Here is a 16550-nt window from a genome sequence, read left to right on the forward strand (position 1 = left end):
CCTGAATTTAGATGGCTTCAGGCAAGAGCCAAGCCTGTCTCCTGGAAGAGCCTGAACTCAGGAAAAACAGAACATTCACAACTGCATCACTATTTAAACTGTGGCATTCATATTTGTGCAACTGCCAACTGTGACCAACCACTTAAGAAGAGAGAGTAGAAAAAGTGTGAAACTATTGTTGCAATGTCAAGTTGCTTTTTAAAATAAACATACCACTTTAATGCTAAAAAGAGCATGTTTCTAGCACTTAGCCTTTGATCCCCTAGCAGAGTATACTACTTAAATGACTTGTACGGCCCATGAGGACGCTTGAGAATAGGCACTGATGGTAATAGTTATGACAGAAAAAGCTCAGTCTTTTTTACATATTTCATGAAACTGGCTGCTAAAGAAAAGTACTTACCTAGGGATTGAAAGAGTTCAGTCATTTTAGGATGATCCCAACAGGTTGTTTGTGTCTGATGACTGGAAAAGACAGTTTTAGAAAATCAGTATGCAAAACCATGCACAAAATAAACAAAAAAAAAAAACCCTAACATAATTACAAGAATCCATTTGGGAACTCCACTTGTGAAAATTGGAAATCGCCCATTAATGACACAAACTACTACTCGTGTACCTTTCATGTCCCAACTGATAGCCTATTTTCCATCATTTCATTCATTCACTCATTCAATCATATTTATTAAGCGCTTACTGTGTGCAGAGCACTGTACTAAGCGCTTGGGAAGTACAAGTCAGCAACATATAGAGACGGTCCCTACCCAAAAGAAGCAGAATGGCTTAGTGGAAAGAGCACGGCCTTGGGAGTCAGAGGTTGGGGGTTCTAATCCTGGCTCTTCCACTTAGCTGTGTGACCTTGGGCAAGTCACTTAAATTCTTTGTGCCTCATTTACCTCATCTGTAAAATGGGGATGAAGCCTGTGAACCCCACGTAGGACAACCTGATTACCTTGTATCTACCCTAGTGCTTAGAACAGTGGTTGGCACAAAGCAAGCACTTAACAAATACCAACGCTATTATTTTTATCATTTCCCCTCTCACTTGTAAAAACAAAATAGATGGGCCATATAAACCCACTGAGCACTCAACCCCAGGTGGGGATACATGTTCACTCTCCCTCACAGACAAAACAATCCCTGTTAAGTCAGAGGGAAAGTAAAAGAGCTGATATCCTGATCTGAAGTTTCAGCTTTGGATTTCAGATTCTGAAGAAGATGATGGTGGTAGTGAGGGGAAAAGGGAAAGAAATCTGAAACACATTAAATGTTGCTGTCAGCGGGGTGGGGAGACATAAAAAGAGTAGTTCTAAATAAGTGTGTTTTGACACTAAGACTTGAGATGTCAAAATCAACCAATCAATGGAATTTTTTGATCGCTTTCTGTGTGCAGAGTGCTACCTAAGGAAAACAAAACACCTGTCTTTTCATGATAATTCACAATTTTATGTCAGAAAATCTTTTCCTTAAGATTTTGTGCATGTTGCTTATGAAATCTGGAGAGTTTTATGGCACTCATAGGAATGATATGTCAACAGTTATTTAGGATTTGAAATATGTGCCACCATTTTCATTATATAACCATATTGTGAAACGGAAGATTAAAAAATGAGTTTTCCAACTTTTGAAATAATTCCAATTCCCTGGGGTTTGCATTATATACAAAATCCCTCATATTGATGCTATTGATACCTGTTTACTTGTTTTGATGTCTGTCTTTCCCTTTCTAGGCCATAAGCCCATTGTGGCCAGGGATTGTCTCTATTGCTGAATTGTACTTTCCAATCAACTAGGATAGTGCTCTACATACAGTAGGCATTCAATAAATATGATTGAATAAATATTTTTGATTGAAATTATACTAGATGTGGTAAATTAGAAAGAATAATAGAATGTGACAAAACTAACAGGCTCAGGGAAATCCACTGTCATCCTATAGCATTTTTAAGAAATAAATAGGCCACAAATAGATATATATGCTAAAATTACATTTAACATACTGATAGAATTAAAATTCAAGGAAAAAGTGTTTGGTCAAAGCCCACATTTCAATTAGATCAAGTAACTCGACTGGATCCACTGTCACCCTATAGCAATTTTTAAAATTACATTTAACATATTGATAGAATTAAAATTCAAGGAGAAAGTGTTTGGTCAAAGCCCACATTTCAATTAGATCAAGTAACTTGATGAGATCCACTGTCATCCTGCAGCAATTTTTATGAAATAAATAGGCCACAAATAGATATATATGCTAAAATTACATTTAACATACTGATGGAATTAAAATTCAAGGAGAAAGTGTTTGCTCAAAGCCCACACTTCAGTTAGATCTAGTCAACCTGACTAGAAGACTTCAGTTGTTTAAAGTAGAGAAGCAGAGGTTTGGGGAAAATGTTTTATGAAAAACTGATGTTCTCTGGGCTAAACTACAGAATATTTTGCTGTCTATAAATAAACAAATTTAATCACAAATGTATTTTAATCTTCAGCTAGAGTGCCCTGAATAACACTGTGTTTCATAGATGGCGTTTAATTTAAAACAATTACTGCCTTTACCCTAGACAAGAAGCATTCAGAATATAGACTTTCTAAAGATTAGATTCCATTTAAAACATTCAAAATATTGGTGCACTTCAAATTTGTGGGGTTGGATGAGTGAGCTCGAATCTCAACCATCTCAAAGGCATGAAAAGTAAGGCCAGTATAAATTAGAGCACTATGGTAATCTGCATGGTTTTTGATTCTTGCCATCCTTATAGAGTGGATTTACACATGGAATAATGGAATTCACTATTTAACACATTTAATGGATAAAATATGTCACTGACTACACTGCTATTTGATCTGTATCTACACAGGCAAAGTAAATGTAGTATTGAGAATTAGCTAGATAATGAAATCAATTCAGTCAGACAATCTGGTTCATCTTGTCCCCAACAGTCTTTTACATGACTGAGTTAAAAGTCCTCACCTAAATTCCTCAACTATAATAATGAGGCAATTTGTTAAGTGCTTACTATGTGCAAAGCACTGTTCTAAGAACTGGGGAGGATACAAGGTGATCAGGTTGTCCCACATGGGGCTCACACTCTTAATCCCCATTTTACAGATGAGGTAACTGAGGAACAGAGAAGTTAAGTGAATTGCTCAAGGTCACACAGCAGACAATTGGTGGAGGCAGGATTTGAACCCATAACTTCTAACTCAAAAGCCCGGGCTCTTTTCATTGAGCCACGATGCTTCTCTGCATCTTACCTCACCTGAATTACTAAAGATAGTCTAAGTACGGATCTGTTCTTCCTTCATCCCTGATTTCGCAAAACTGCAAATATACACAAGGTAAGGGATTGGAAGGTATGATTGAATTTATCCTCATAATTGAAATACAGACAACAAAGTAAAACCCAGTTCAAGGGGATGTTTAATCTCCAATAGGAATCATTATTCTGTTCACTCATTAGGAATAATTTGCTGTTTTCAGAGTAATATCTAGAATTAATTTCCAATGAATTTACTGTGTTCTAAACAGTTTCTTGGAGGACATATTTAATATCTATTTTGTGTGAATATATATACATATGCATATATATATATATACATTATACAGAGAGAGAGAGAGAGAGAGAGAGAGAGAGAGAGAGAGAGAAAGAAAGAAAGAAAGGCTAGAAGAAATAATTATAGGAGTATCTGAGGGGACAGTCCCAGTATTTTATCAATATTTTAATGTAGGAAATTTTAAGGAGTTTAATACTGATATCTTTAGTGGTGAAAAAAATTATATTTTTCCAAAACCCTATTTTCTATCCCAAACAATCATATTGCAAGATATATCTCAGGAAAGCTCGGTTACATCACATCCAGTGACAAAACTAGCCCAATGACAAATGAAATTGTGAATTTCTCTAACACATTAAGAACCAGAAGACCCAGAGATGCCAAAAAAAGTCACAAAGTATATTGATCACTAGACAAAGCTATTCAGTGGGTGCTAACTGTGTGCACATCACCTCAATAAGTGCTTGGGAAACTACATTAAAAAAGAGTTGGTGGTGATAATAATAATAATGATGGTATTTATTAAGCGCTTACTGTATGCAAAGCACTGTTCTAAGAGCTGGGGAGGTTACAAGGTGATCAGGTTGTCCCACGGGGGGGTTCACAGTCTTCATCCCCATTTTACAGATGAGGTAACTGAGGCACAGAGAACCTAAGTGACTTGCCCAAAGTCACACAGTTGACAATTGGCAGAGCCGGGATTTGAACCTATAGCCTCTGATTCCAAAGCCCGTGCTCTTTCCACTGAGCCACGCTGCTTCTCTGCCCCCAGGTAGCTTACAGTCTAGAGGGAATTTATGACAATTTGAAGAATTAAGGAGCTTAGAACATCAAATAATCTATTTTTAGATATATTTTTGTGTTGACACATATATTTGTATAATGACATACAGTAAAATTTTGTTTTCATTCATGCACTGGGGGATGAGAAGTGGCCATCAATAAACAATAGTACTAAAAGTCAGAGTTGCTCAGGAGGGAACTTAGTATTGTCATTCAGACTGCTAGACCTGTGAGTGGAAGAATTTTTGTTTTCTGATCAAATCAGCAAAACACTTTCTATTTGCCTGTTCTGATGCCCTACCCGGCCAGTTCTCAGAAGACATTTTAGCTTAAAAGGCTCTAGTTGCTTAATTTTACTAGCTTCTTCACCCTGTTCCACTATGGGAAGATTCAAGGATATATTTATTCTTGCTCATTTTGCCTACTATTATTATTAATAATAATAATAATGGCATTTGTTAAGCACTTACTATGTGCAAAGCACTAAGCCCACTGTTGGGTAGGGACTGTCTCTATATGTTACCAATTTGTACTTCCCGAGCGCTTAGTACAGTGCTCTGCACATAGTAAGCGCTCAATAAATACGAGAGGCACAGAAGTTAAGTGACTTGCCCAAAGTCACAGAGCTGACAATTGGTGGAGCCGGGATTTGAACCCATGACCTCCGACTCCCAAGCCCATGCTCTTTCCACTGAGCCACACTGCTTCTCCAAGAAGGGTTGATCAACTAACACTGTCATGCTAGTTAAAGTCTTTTATTGAAGCCCATAGCCTACAAGAGAATTGCATATTTTTTCTGGAAATATTTTGTTTGTACATAGATCCAATTATAGAGGAATGCATTTCATTTGGAAATAAGGAAGACCTTGGACTGGGCCATGAAAAGGAGTTGTGGGCTCCCCATCTGGAAGGCTTTAAGAAAAGAACAATCATCAATCCTGGACATTTCAGTTAGCCAGCACAGCATCACCACTTGTAGTTCAGGTCAGCTCCTTGAGTCTATAAAAAATATTTGCATTTTAGTTCACTGTTCAACAGCATATTCTGTTGATGGCCTGACAGTTCAGAAGCAGTGTGGGCTCAGTGGAAAGAGCCCAGGCTTTGGAGTCAGAGGTCATGGGTTCAAATCCCGGCTCCGCCACTTGTCAGCTGTGTGACTGTGGGCAAATCACTTAACTTCTCTGGGCCTCAGTTCCCTCATCTGTAAAATGGGGATGAAGACTGTGAGCCCCCCGTGGGACAACCTGACCACCTTGTAACCTCCCTAGTGCTTAGAACAGTGCTTTGCACATAGTAAGTGCTTAACAAATGCCATCATTATTATCATCATTATTATTATTATCATTATGGTGCGCTCCCTCTCAGACTGTGACGTTCATGTGAGACAGGAAATTTTTTTTTAGGAACTTCTTAAGCACTTTTTGTGAGCAGTATATTAAATTCTGAGGTAGATACAAGATAATCAGGTTGGACACAGTCCCTGTCCCATATGGGACTCACAATCTAAGAAGTAGGGAGTAGGATTTAATGATCATTCTACAGATGAGGAAACTGAGGCCCAAATAAGTTAAGTGACTTTCCCAAGGTCACACAGCAGACAAGTGGTGGATCTGGGATTAGAACCCAGATCCTTTGACTCCCAGGCCTGTATTCTTTCCACTAGGCTCACGCTGCTTCTCAACTAGGATTGTGTCCTATCTGCTTATATTGTATCTATGGAGCATGGCACTAGTAATCAGTACTGAAAAACAGGGATTCATTACCTGTTTACCCTCCTATTTAGACTGTGAGCCCCATGTGTGACAACAACTGTGTCCAGCCTAATTACTATCCTCAGTGCTTAGGATAGTGCTTCACATATAGTAAGTCCTTAACAAATACCATAAAAACAAAAACAAAACCAATGTCATAATTACTACATCATGGGCAAATTAGAAAAAGTTTCTGTAAAGATGAAGGAAAAGGGATCAAGATGTGAAGTCAAGATAATTTAATTCTCACCTAACCAGTGAGAAAATAGGAGAACAGTACATTAAAAAGAAAGATGTTGGTAAACAAGAGACAGAAAGAGACACTATTCAGATATTGTTTAGTATCTGAAAGCCAATTCCAAATCCCCGCAATATTATGGACTGCAATATTATGGAGGTTCCAGTTATCAAAAAAAAAATTACTGGATATGTAAAATTTTACCATGTGACAAATGTTTGCCAAAAAATTCAATCAACACTAACTGAATATTGACAATCAAATTACTTCTCTTTTTAAATATGAATTATGAGGATTTGGAGAATTAAATTCATAAAGTAAATGATTTATATGTTCTTATATAAAGTTTATTATCCTCCATTATCAGTGTTAAGGAGAGGCCAGGTACATGGTTAGTCCACCAGCTGAACAATTCTCCCGTGGATAATTCTGAAACCAGCAAATAATATTCAGGTTTGAGAGTTCCAGCCAAGGAAGACAGGCCAAGGCAATTTTCTGCTTACATAATTTCACTTCTGCCTGCCCTGAAATACATTATATTCTAAACAACTTTCATTATGAAGGTAGAGTTGATCTCAGCACTAAACCTAGTGCCTGGACGTGTACCCTTAGAAGCATTTCATATTCATGCCATCCTCAGCCTCGCAGCATTTATGTACATATCTGCAATTTCTGTATTTCTATTAATATCTCCCCCTTTAGACTGCAAACTCGTTGTGGGCAGGGAATGTGTCTGTTATATTGTTGCATTGTACTCTCCCAAGGGCGTAGTACAGTGCCCTGCACATGGTAAGAGCTCAATAAATACCACTGATTGATTGATTAAACCTAGATGACAAAAGAAACATGAAAATTCATAATGAGAAATTTAGATTAAAAGGCAAATGTTGTGGGTCAATCAGTGGCACTTACTGAGTGCTTACTATGTTCAGAGCACTGTACTAAGCCCCTGGAAGAGTACAATACAACAAAATTGGTAGGCATGTTCCCTGTCCATAGGGACTTTGAGTCTAGAATGGGAGACACATAGTAAAATAAATTAGGGATACTTACTTAAGTGCTGTAATGCTGAGAATGGGGTGAATATCAAGCGATTCTAAGGGTACACCTCCAAGGGCATAAGCAACACAGAAGGGAGAGTAGGGGATAAGAAAGCTTAATTGGGGAAGCCACATGAGAAGCAACGTGGCTTAGTGGAAAGAGCATGGGCTGTGAGACTGTGAGCCCACTGTTGGGTAGGGACTGTCTCTATATGTTGCCAATTTGTACTTCCCAAGCGCTTAGTACAGTGCTCTGCACATAGTAAGTGCTCAATAAATACAATTGATGATGATGATGGGCTTGGGATCAGAGGATGTGGGTTCTAATCTCAGCTCTGCCACTTGCCTGCTGTGTGACCTTGGGCAAGGCACATAAATTCTCTGTGCTCATCTGTAAAATGTGGATTAAGACTGTAAGCCCCACATGGGACAACCGCATTACCTTGTATCTACTCCAGTGCTTAGAACAGTGCTTGGCACATAGTAATCATTGAAATACCATAATTATCATTAAGCCCTCTTGTAAGGAGATAATACTACTGATGGCATCGATTAAGCACTTACTAAGTGTCAAGCACCGTGCTAAGCACTGGGGCAGAAAAGAGATCATCAGAATGGACGCAGTCTCTGTCCCACTTGGTGCCTGCAGTCTAAGAAATCCTTCCAGGAAGGTGTGGAAGTGGAGCACTTAAACTTTTAAAAAAATCATTTTTAATTAGTGGTCCCACTGCCATTTCTTTCTTCTTCACTTTAATCGATCTTACAGAGAATGGCAACAACCGACCGTCTAAAATGTCAACTGTAATGTCATTGCTCCTCACCTCCAAACTTCAATGTCACCTCATTGCTTCTTGCATAAAATAAAATCACCTGGACAACATTGAGCTTCCTCCTACCTATCTGCTCTCTTATCCCTGTTCCCCAGCTCCTGATTTTCACTCTTTCCAGGCAAGCCTCCTTACTTTCTCTACCTTCTGACAGCCACCTACTGCACACACTTTTTCCCTCTAGGACCACTCCTCAGTTTCAGCCTCACTAATCCATTCCTCTGCTCACCTAAAATATCACAACTTCCAAGAGGCATTTCCTGATTAATTCTCAGCCCCTCTCTCCACAACTGTAGGCGTCCCTCAGGCTCATCCTAGGTCCCCATCTACTCTCAACTTACATTCACTCCCTAAGACATCTCTTTCATTCCCTTGGCTTCAACTACTACCTCTACTCAGATGACTACCAAATTTATTTCACTACTCCAGTGCTCTTTCCTTCTCTGCAGTCTCCCATCACCTGACTCCAGGATATCTCCACTTGGCGGTCCCACTAATAATAATAATGGCATTTATTAAGCTTTTACTATGTGCAAAGCACTATTCCAAGTGCTGGGGAGGTTACAAGGTGGTCAGGTTGTCCCCCACGGGGCTCACAGTCTTAATCCCCATTTCACAGATGAGGGAACTGAGGCACAGAGAAGTGAAGTGCTTGCCCAAAGTCACACAGCTGACAAGTGGTGGAGCTGGGATTTGAACCCATGACCTCTAACTCCAAAGCCCATGCCCTTTCCACTGAGCCACGCTGCTTCTCTAGCACTTCAAACTCAACATTCCCAAACTGAACTTTATCTTCCCTCCCGAAGTCTTTCCTCCACTTAATTTTTCCATCAGAGTTGAGAACTACACTATTCTCCCCAGATCTCAAACCCATAAACTTGGCATCGTCCTCGACTCCTCCTGCCTTTTAAACACCTATTTGGTGTGTTCCCAAACTGTGTCAGTTCTTCAGAGGCTGCCCAATTCTCTCTATCCAAACTGCAATCACACAGGTCCAGGTACTTGTCAAATCTTGCCTGACTACTATGAGAGGCAGTGTGACCTGGTGGAAATCAATCAATCAATCAATCGTATTTATTGAGCGCTTACTGTGTGCAGAGCACTGTACTAAGCGCTTGGGAAGTACATGTTGGCAACATATAGAGACAGTCCCTACCCAACAGTGGGCTCACAGTCTAGAAGGAAAGACCACGGACCTGGTAGTGAGAGGATGTGGATTCTAATCCTGGGTCTGCCACTTGCCTTCTGGGTAACCTTGGGTGAATAGCTTCTGTGCCCCAGTTCTCTCACCTGTAAAATGGAGATTCAATACCTGTTCTCTTGCCTACTTAGACTGTGAGCCCTATATGAGACAGGGACTGTATCCAACATGATTATCTTATATTGATCCCAGTGTTTAGATCACTGCTTGGCAAATAGTGCTTATATACCCTAATTATTAGCCTTTTTGCCTCCAAAATCTTCCTACTCCAATCCACATTTCTCTCTGGTGCCCAGATCATTTTTCTAAAATACCACTGGTACATATGGCCCTACTCCTCAAAAACCTCCAATAATTACTCATTTCTTTCCAGAACAAAATGAAACTCATAACCATCGGCTTCAAGGAACATATCAGAATTCCCTCCCTTACCTTAGTTCTCCTCATACTCTACCTAATTTTGTACCATTTGTTCCTCTTAGCTAACATGCAACTTGCCTACTTCCCAAAACACTCCTCCTTTCACAACAATGTGGCCAGTATTCTTCCCATCTTCAGTGTTGTCCCTCTGAAAATACGTCACTTCAGGAAGCCTTCCTGATTAATTTCTCCTCAACACTTGTCTGTCTCCTAAGCATCTGGCACATACACCACCTTTTGTACTTCTATACATGTCTTTATGCTCTATTGCTTCCTCCTTCCTGTAATTTATTTTAGTGTCTGTCTTCCCCTGACAAACTGTAAACTCCATGAGGGCAGGGATTATGTCTACTAACATATTCTTCCAAACACTTAATACAGTATTCTGCATACAGTAAACACTTCATAAATACTATTAATTGGTCAAACCATCCCATGCTGTCATGATTTACTCATATGTGCTATTACTTCTACCATTCTCTCACAAGTAACTATAATATATAGGTCAATTTATGTTTATTATCCCACCTACATTAGATTCAGTCCATTGAAAGTAGGGGGCATGCATGTCTTTTCACTTCCCCAGTACAGTCCTGTTCACTAGTAAGGGCTCAATAAATATTAACAATACTGGTATTTAATTTGGGAAGAAATTTCACAACTTCTTAATTGCACAATCTAAGATTCGCTATTTGTGTTACAAGTATATAGAATTGAATTCAAGTGCTAAAATACAGGTGGTGCATCAGGTTCAGACTTGCCCACAAGCATCTACTCATTAACACTATAACTAAATTATGACCAAAATTTAAACCAGGGACAAATTTTATGGCTGAGTCATAAATACCTGGAAAAAGAAACCAAAACTTAAGGCACTCTAGTAAAGAGGATTATTCGATATTGAAAAAGCCCACCCTTGGCCTCTTCATCGGTTTACATAATCCTGTGACTAAGTATGGAAAAACCAACACCTAAATGAGAGAACTGAGTATCCATGAATTGAACATCCTAGTTATGCCAATTATTCTCAATCTGGTAATTGCTCTTTTGCCTAATAGGCTGCTAGGGCCTAAACACATTTGGCACCCAGATGGATGGGGAAAACTGCAATTTCCTTTGTGAATTCAACACGAGTTGATTCGTTAGGCAGAAAAGCTAAGGACTGAGAATAAATGCAGTCTCTGGTTCTAAGACTGCAACAGCAACTTGCTTTTAAAAAGAAATCAATGTAACTGGCTGCAGCTAGGATTGTTTTGTACTGCAAAATGGGCAGTACACCATCTAGGAACTAGTCATATTTGAACAGCTGCAAACTGTTGCAGCCAAAACATTTTCCCTTCTCCCACACTAGGCAACTAAAATAGGATAAAGAAACACCACATACTGCCTATGTGTTTAACTGGCACTGATCCTAACAAGGAGTATCCAGTGATGGGCAACTGTGATAAGATAAATATAATTATGTAGGAAATTTAATACATGAAATGACTACAAATCCTAGTAAGTCCTGATACAGGTGATATCTCTGAAAACAAAATCCAAGTAAATTTTTAAAAAAATCCAGAGTTATTAATAATACCATAACTTTTGAAACTTCTGAGCCAAGTTGACAGCACCTCAAGCAGGCAGGGCACATGGAAAACTTTAAAAGAAACTGCCATTCCTGAGGATTAACAAAAGTCGTTATGGGTAATATGGAAATCAAATGACTAGCTCACAGAGGCCAATACAGCAGCCAGGTAGGGGTACAGCAAACACAAAGATTCAAAAGGAGACTGAGATAATTAGTCAATCAATCAATGGTATTCATTGTGCACTGTCTGCAGACAGCTGTACTAAGCTCTTGGGAAAATATAATTCAACAGCGTTGGCGGACATGATGCCTGCCTTCAAGGAGCTTAAAGTCTAGTGGGGGAGACAAACAAAATAAATTATAAATTATATATATACACACACACACACACACATATATATATATAATATAAATAAATAAACTATAGGTAGGTGAAGCGGCAAAGTATGAAGATGTGTGCATAAGATGCAGTAGTCAAGGCACGCAGGATACAAGATTACTATTAATCTTAATACCAATATTATTAATATTACCAATATTATTAATATTAATTATTAATATTAATACCAGTATTGTTAATTAGAGAAGCAGCGTGGCTCAGTGGAAAGAGCCCGGGCTTTGGAGTCAGGGGTCATGGGTTCAAATTCCGGCTCTGCCAATTGTCAGCTGTGTGACTTTGGGCAAGTCACTTAACTTCTCTGTGCCTCAGTGACCTCATCTGTAAAATGGGGATTAAGACTGTGAGCCCCCTGAGGGATAACCTAATCGCCTTGTAACTTCCCCGGCGCTTAGAACAGTGCTTTGCACGTAGTAAGTGCTTAATAAATGCCATCATTATTATTATTATTATTACTAGGGACAAGAAAAAAAGGCAGATTCAGAGAAACTCAGTGCTGAGTTTCCCCATATTCCATTACAGTCCCTCCATCTGAAGAAATGATGTGCTGAGTTGAAAGATGTCATAAAGCTGGGCAGCTTTATCATCTTCCAAGGCTAACAACAGCCCTAAGGAAAGAGCAGCTGGCTGAGTTTCTGTCTCGAGGAAAGCACAGAAAGGTAGGGGTGAAAGAATTCTGGGTTCCTCATCATGAAAGGAATAGACTCACTGAAGGCTAGACTGTACCTCTCACGTCTTCTCCAATTCACCTACAGTCCACTGGAAATCTCAGAAGGCATCAAACCACTTTAACCCCTTGCTGGCCTAAGAATCATGGGATGAGCTTACTTCCATTCAAGATAGAACTGTAAGCTCCTTGAGGGCAGGGACACATCTATTAACTCTCTATCCTCTTCCAAGTGCTTAGTACAGTCCTTTGCACAGAGTAGGTGCTCAATAAATATTATGGATTGATAGACGCAGCCAGCAGGTGAGGTTTTTTCAAGCTAGACTATTTTTTTATAGCTTGTGTAAAGCTTATTAAGAATATGAGAGATGGGGGAAAGAGCTCATAATGGTGGTATTTGTTAAGCACTTAGTATATGTCAATCATTGCACTAAGCACTAGGGTAGACACTAGACAATCAGGTGAGACACAGTCCTTGTCCTACATGGGATTTACATTTTAAGTACAATAGAGAACAGACACCAGTCAATCAGTGTTATTTATTGAGTGCTTATTATTATATGCAGAACACTGTACTAAGCACTAAGAAGAATATCAAATCCCCATTTTATAGATGAGGAAACCAAGGCACAGCAAAGTTAAAGGACTTGCCCAAGGTCACCCAGCAGGCAAGGGGCAGAGTCCGGATAATAATAATACGTGTAGTATTTGTTAAGTGTTTACTCTGTGACCAGCACTATACTAAGCAATGGCATAACTTTAACTTACAAGCCTACCCCAGAATCTAGTACAATGCTTGGAACATAGTACCAACCAATTAATAGTATTTACTGAGCACTTAGGTGTGCAGTGCACTGTGGTAAGCATTTAGATCACTGCATCAGCCTCCTCTCTGATCTCCCATCCTCCTGTCTCTCCCCGCTTCAGTCTATACTTCACTCTGCTGCCCGGATTATCTTGGTACAAAAACGCTCTGGGCATGTCACACCCCTCCTCAAAAATCTCTAGTGGTTTCCTGTCAACCTACGAATCAAGCAAAAACTCCTCACTCTCGGCTTCAAGGCTGTCCATCACCTCGCCCCCTCCCACCTCACCTCCCTTCTCTCCTTCTGCAGCCCAGCCTGCACCCTCTGCTCCTCTGCCGCTAACCTCCTCACTGTGCCTCGTTCTCACCTGTCCCGCTGTCGATCCCCAGCTCACGTCCTTCCCCTGGCCTGGAATGCCCTCCCTCCACACAACCACCAAACTAGCTCTCTTCCTCCCTTCAAAGCCCTACTGAGAGCTCACCTCCTCCAGGAGGCCTTCCCAAACTGGGCCCCATTTTTCCTCTCCTCCTCCCCATCCCCCTACCTCCTTCCCCTCCCCACAGCACTTTATATTTTTGTACAAATGTATTACTCCATTTTACTAGTACATATTTACTATTCTGTTTATTTTGTTAATGACTCTGACACCGGTCTACATGTTTTGTTTTGTTGTCTGTCTCCCCATTCTAGACTGTGAGCCCGTTGTTGGGTAGGGACCATCTCTATATGTTGCGAACCTGTACTTCCCAAGCACTTAGTACAGTGCTCTGCACACAGTAAGCACTCAATAAATATGATTGAATGAATGAATGAATTTAGGAGAGTACCATGTAACAGTTGGTAGACACGTTCCCTGCCCACAATGAGCTTACAGTCTAGAAGTTAAGTGCTTAAAAAACACCATAAGTATTATCTATTTATTTTACTTGTACATACTTACTATTCTATTTATTTTATTTTGCTAATATGTGTTGTTTTGTTGTCTGTCTCCCCCTTCTAGACTGTGAGCCCGCTGTTGGGTAGGGACCGTCTCTATAGGTTGCCAACTTGTACTTCCCTAACGCTTATTACAGTGCTCTGCACACAGTAAGCTCTCAATAAATACGATTGAATGAATGAACGAATTATTGCTATTATCTGCCCCAGCACTAGTACAATGCTTAGCATATAGTAAGTGCTTAACAAATGCCACCACCATCATGATCATCATTGATAGTAATGGGGTTTTATCTTTGAATTCCATTTCTCCCACCACTTCTCTCGACCTTAGAATTTAAATCGAGGAAACAAATACATCATGAAACATACAGTTACATTTTATAATGGTTTATGACCTGAGAATCCCAAGGAAAACGATCCTGACTTTATTAAAGAATGTTTCTCTTGCATTTTAAGTCTTCCCACACAGCTGGGAACACAAAGGTTTAGCTTGAATAAGCTAAACAAGAAGTTAAAATGGTGTCTCTTGGAGAAGGCATGAAAAATTGAAGATTTAAATTTCAATTCAGGCTAAAAAACCCTTCTTTTTGCTTTGTATAACACATAAAACATCCCACCTAACATAAAGATTCTATCACTCTTTCAAAGAATGCATGTCAAGGCTAAGTTACATCAGGATGCAATTTGCTCCAAGTTAAGAATACAGAAATAACTTGAAAAAAGAAACAGTATGGGAGACCATTTTATGGAAACATGTTAAAAACTTCCAAAAAATATAAAATATAAATGAAAGCTTTGAGCCTAGAAATATTTCTTCTGTCCCCATTTTTCTTTATTCCTTAATTTCTAGCATTCAAACAATGCTGTAGTGTTAAACACTGAACCCAATTCTACGTCATAACAGCTGCCTAATTGGTCATTCATTCATTCAGTCGCATTTATCAATCAATCAATCGTATTTATTGAGCGCTTACTGTGTGCACAGCACTGTACTAAGCACTGGGGAAGTACAAGTTGGCAACATATACAGACAGTCCCTACCCAACAGTGGGCTCACAGACTAGAAGGGGGAGACAGATAACAAAACAAAACATATTAACAAAATAAAATAAATAGAATAGTAAATATATATATAAATATATATATATTACTCTATTTTACTTGTACATATTTACTATTCTATTTATTTTATTTATTTATATTCTATTTATTTTATATTTATTTATTTTGTATATATATATATATATATATATATATATATATACAAAATAAATAAATATAAAATAAATATATTTTAAATATATAATATAATATAAATATATATATATATGCAGGTGCTGTGGGGAAGGGAAGGAGGTAAGGCGGGGGGGGATGGGGAGGAGGGGGAGAGGAAGGAGGGGGCTCAGTCTGGGAAGGCCTCCTGGAGGAGGTGAGCTCTCAGTGGGACTTTGAAGGGAGGAAGAGAGCTAGCTTGGCAGATGTGCGGAGGGACGGCATTCCAGGCCAGGGGTGGATGTGGGCCGGGGGTCGATGGTGAGACAGGTGAGAATGAGGCACAGTGAGGAGGTTACCGGCAGAGGAGCGGAGCGTGCAGGCTGGGCCGTAGAAGGAGAGAAGGCAGGTGAAGTAGGAGGGGGTGAGGTGATGGAGAGCCTTGAAGTTGAGAGTGAGGAGTTTTTGCCTGATGCGTAGGTTGATTGGTAGCCACTGGAGATTTTTGAGGAGGGGAGTAACATGCCCAGAGCGTTTCTGCACAAAGATGATCCAGGCAGCAGCGTGAAGTATAGACTGAAGTGGGGAGAGACAGGAGGATGGGGGCTCAGAGAGGAGGCTGATGCAGTAATCCAGTCGGGATAGGATGAGAGATTGAACCAGCAGAAAGACTAGTCAAATTCACATATCTACCCTGGGGCAATCACAGTGTCACACTGTGATTGTCTGGAGATAATGTTCAATTTGCTTTGCCCTACATTTCTGCTTACACTCTGAAATACTATTTAATCACCATTTAATTATATTTAAACCACCTTAGTTTCTCCTTTTCTGTATTATGTCTTTTATTTCTGAATTTAATTTTTTAATTAAAATTCTGTTGTTCTACCCATCTTTCTAGTGAGTCTGACTTTAAATATCTCCTTTCATAACCTATCCTTCAGCAGCTCATCCCAACCACCTCAGCATCTCTGCATTCACAGCCACCAGTAGCCCATAATCAAGTTAGGTTCTGTTATTTGTGCATCTTTTCATTCACTTAATCATTTTTTCATTCTCTTCTAATAGTTAGCTGTACCTCTTTTCCCTCCCATCAGTAAATAATTGGAAGCTCCAGTTTCTTGCGGGCAGTTATGGT

At 39.5% G+C, this 16550-nt stretch overlaps 1 protein-coding gene across 4 annotated transcripts in view; it reads right to left on the reverse strand.

The window, feature by feature from the left end:
* UTRN (utrophin) overlaps positions 1-16550 on the reverse strand; it is a 583736-nt gene that overhangs the window by 86714 nt on the left and 480472 nt on the right. For all 4 annotated transcript variants that reach the window (XM_038766673.1, XM_038766663.1, XM_038766681.1 and 1 more), the window contains one exon: positions 404-465. In XM_038766673.1, the coding sequence (XP_038622601.1) occupies positions 404-465 (62 nt within the window). The remainder of the gene's footprint in view (positions 1-403; positions 466-16550) is intronic.

Source organism: Tachyglossus aculeatus, chromosome 2 (genome assembly GCF_015852505.1).
Source record: "Tachyglossus aculeatus isolate mTacAcu1 chromosome 2, mTacAcu1.pri, whole genome shotgun sequence".
Taxonomy (NCBI): domain Eukaryota; kingdom Metazoa; phylum Chordata; class Mammalia; order Monotremata; family Tachyglossidae; genus Tachyglossus; species Tachyglossus aculeatus.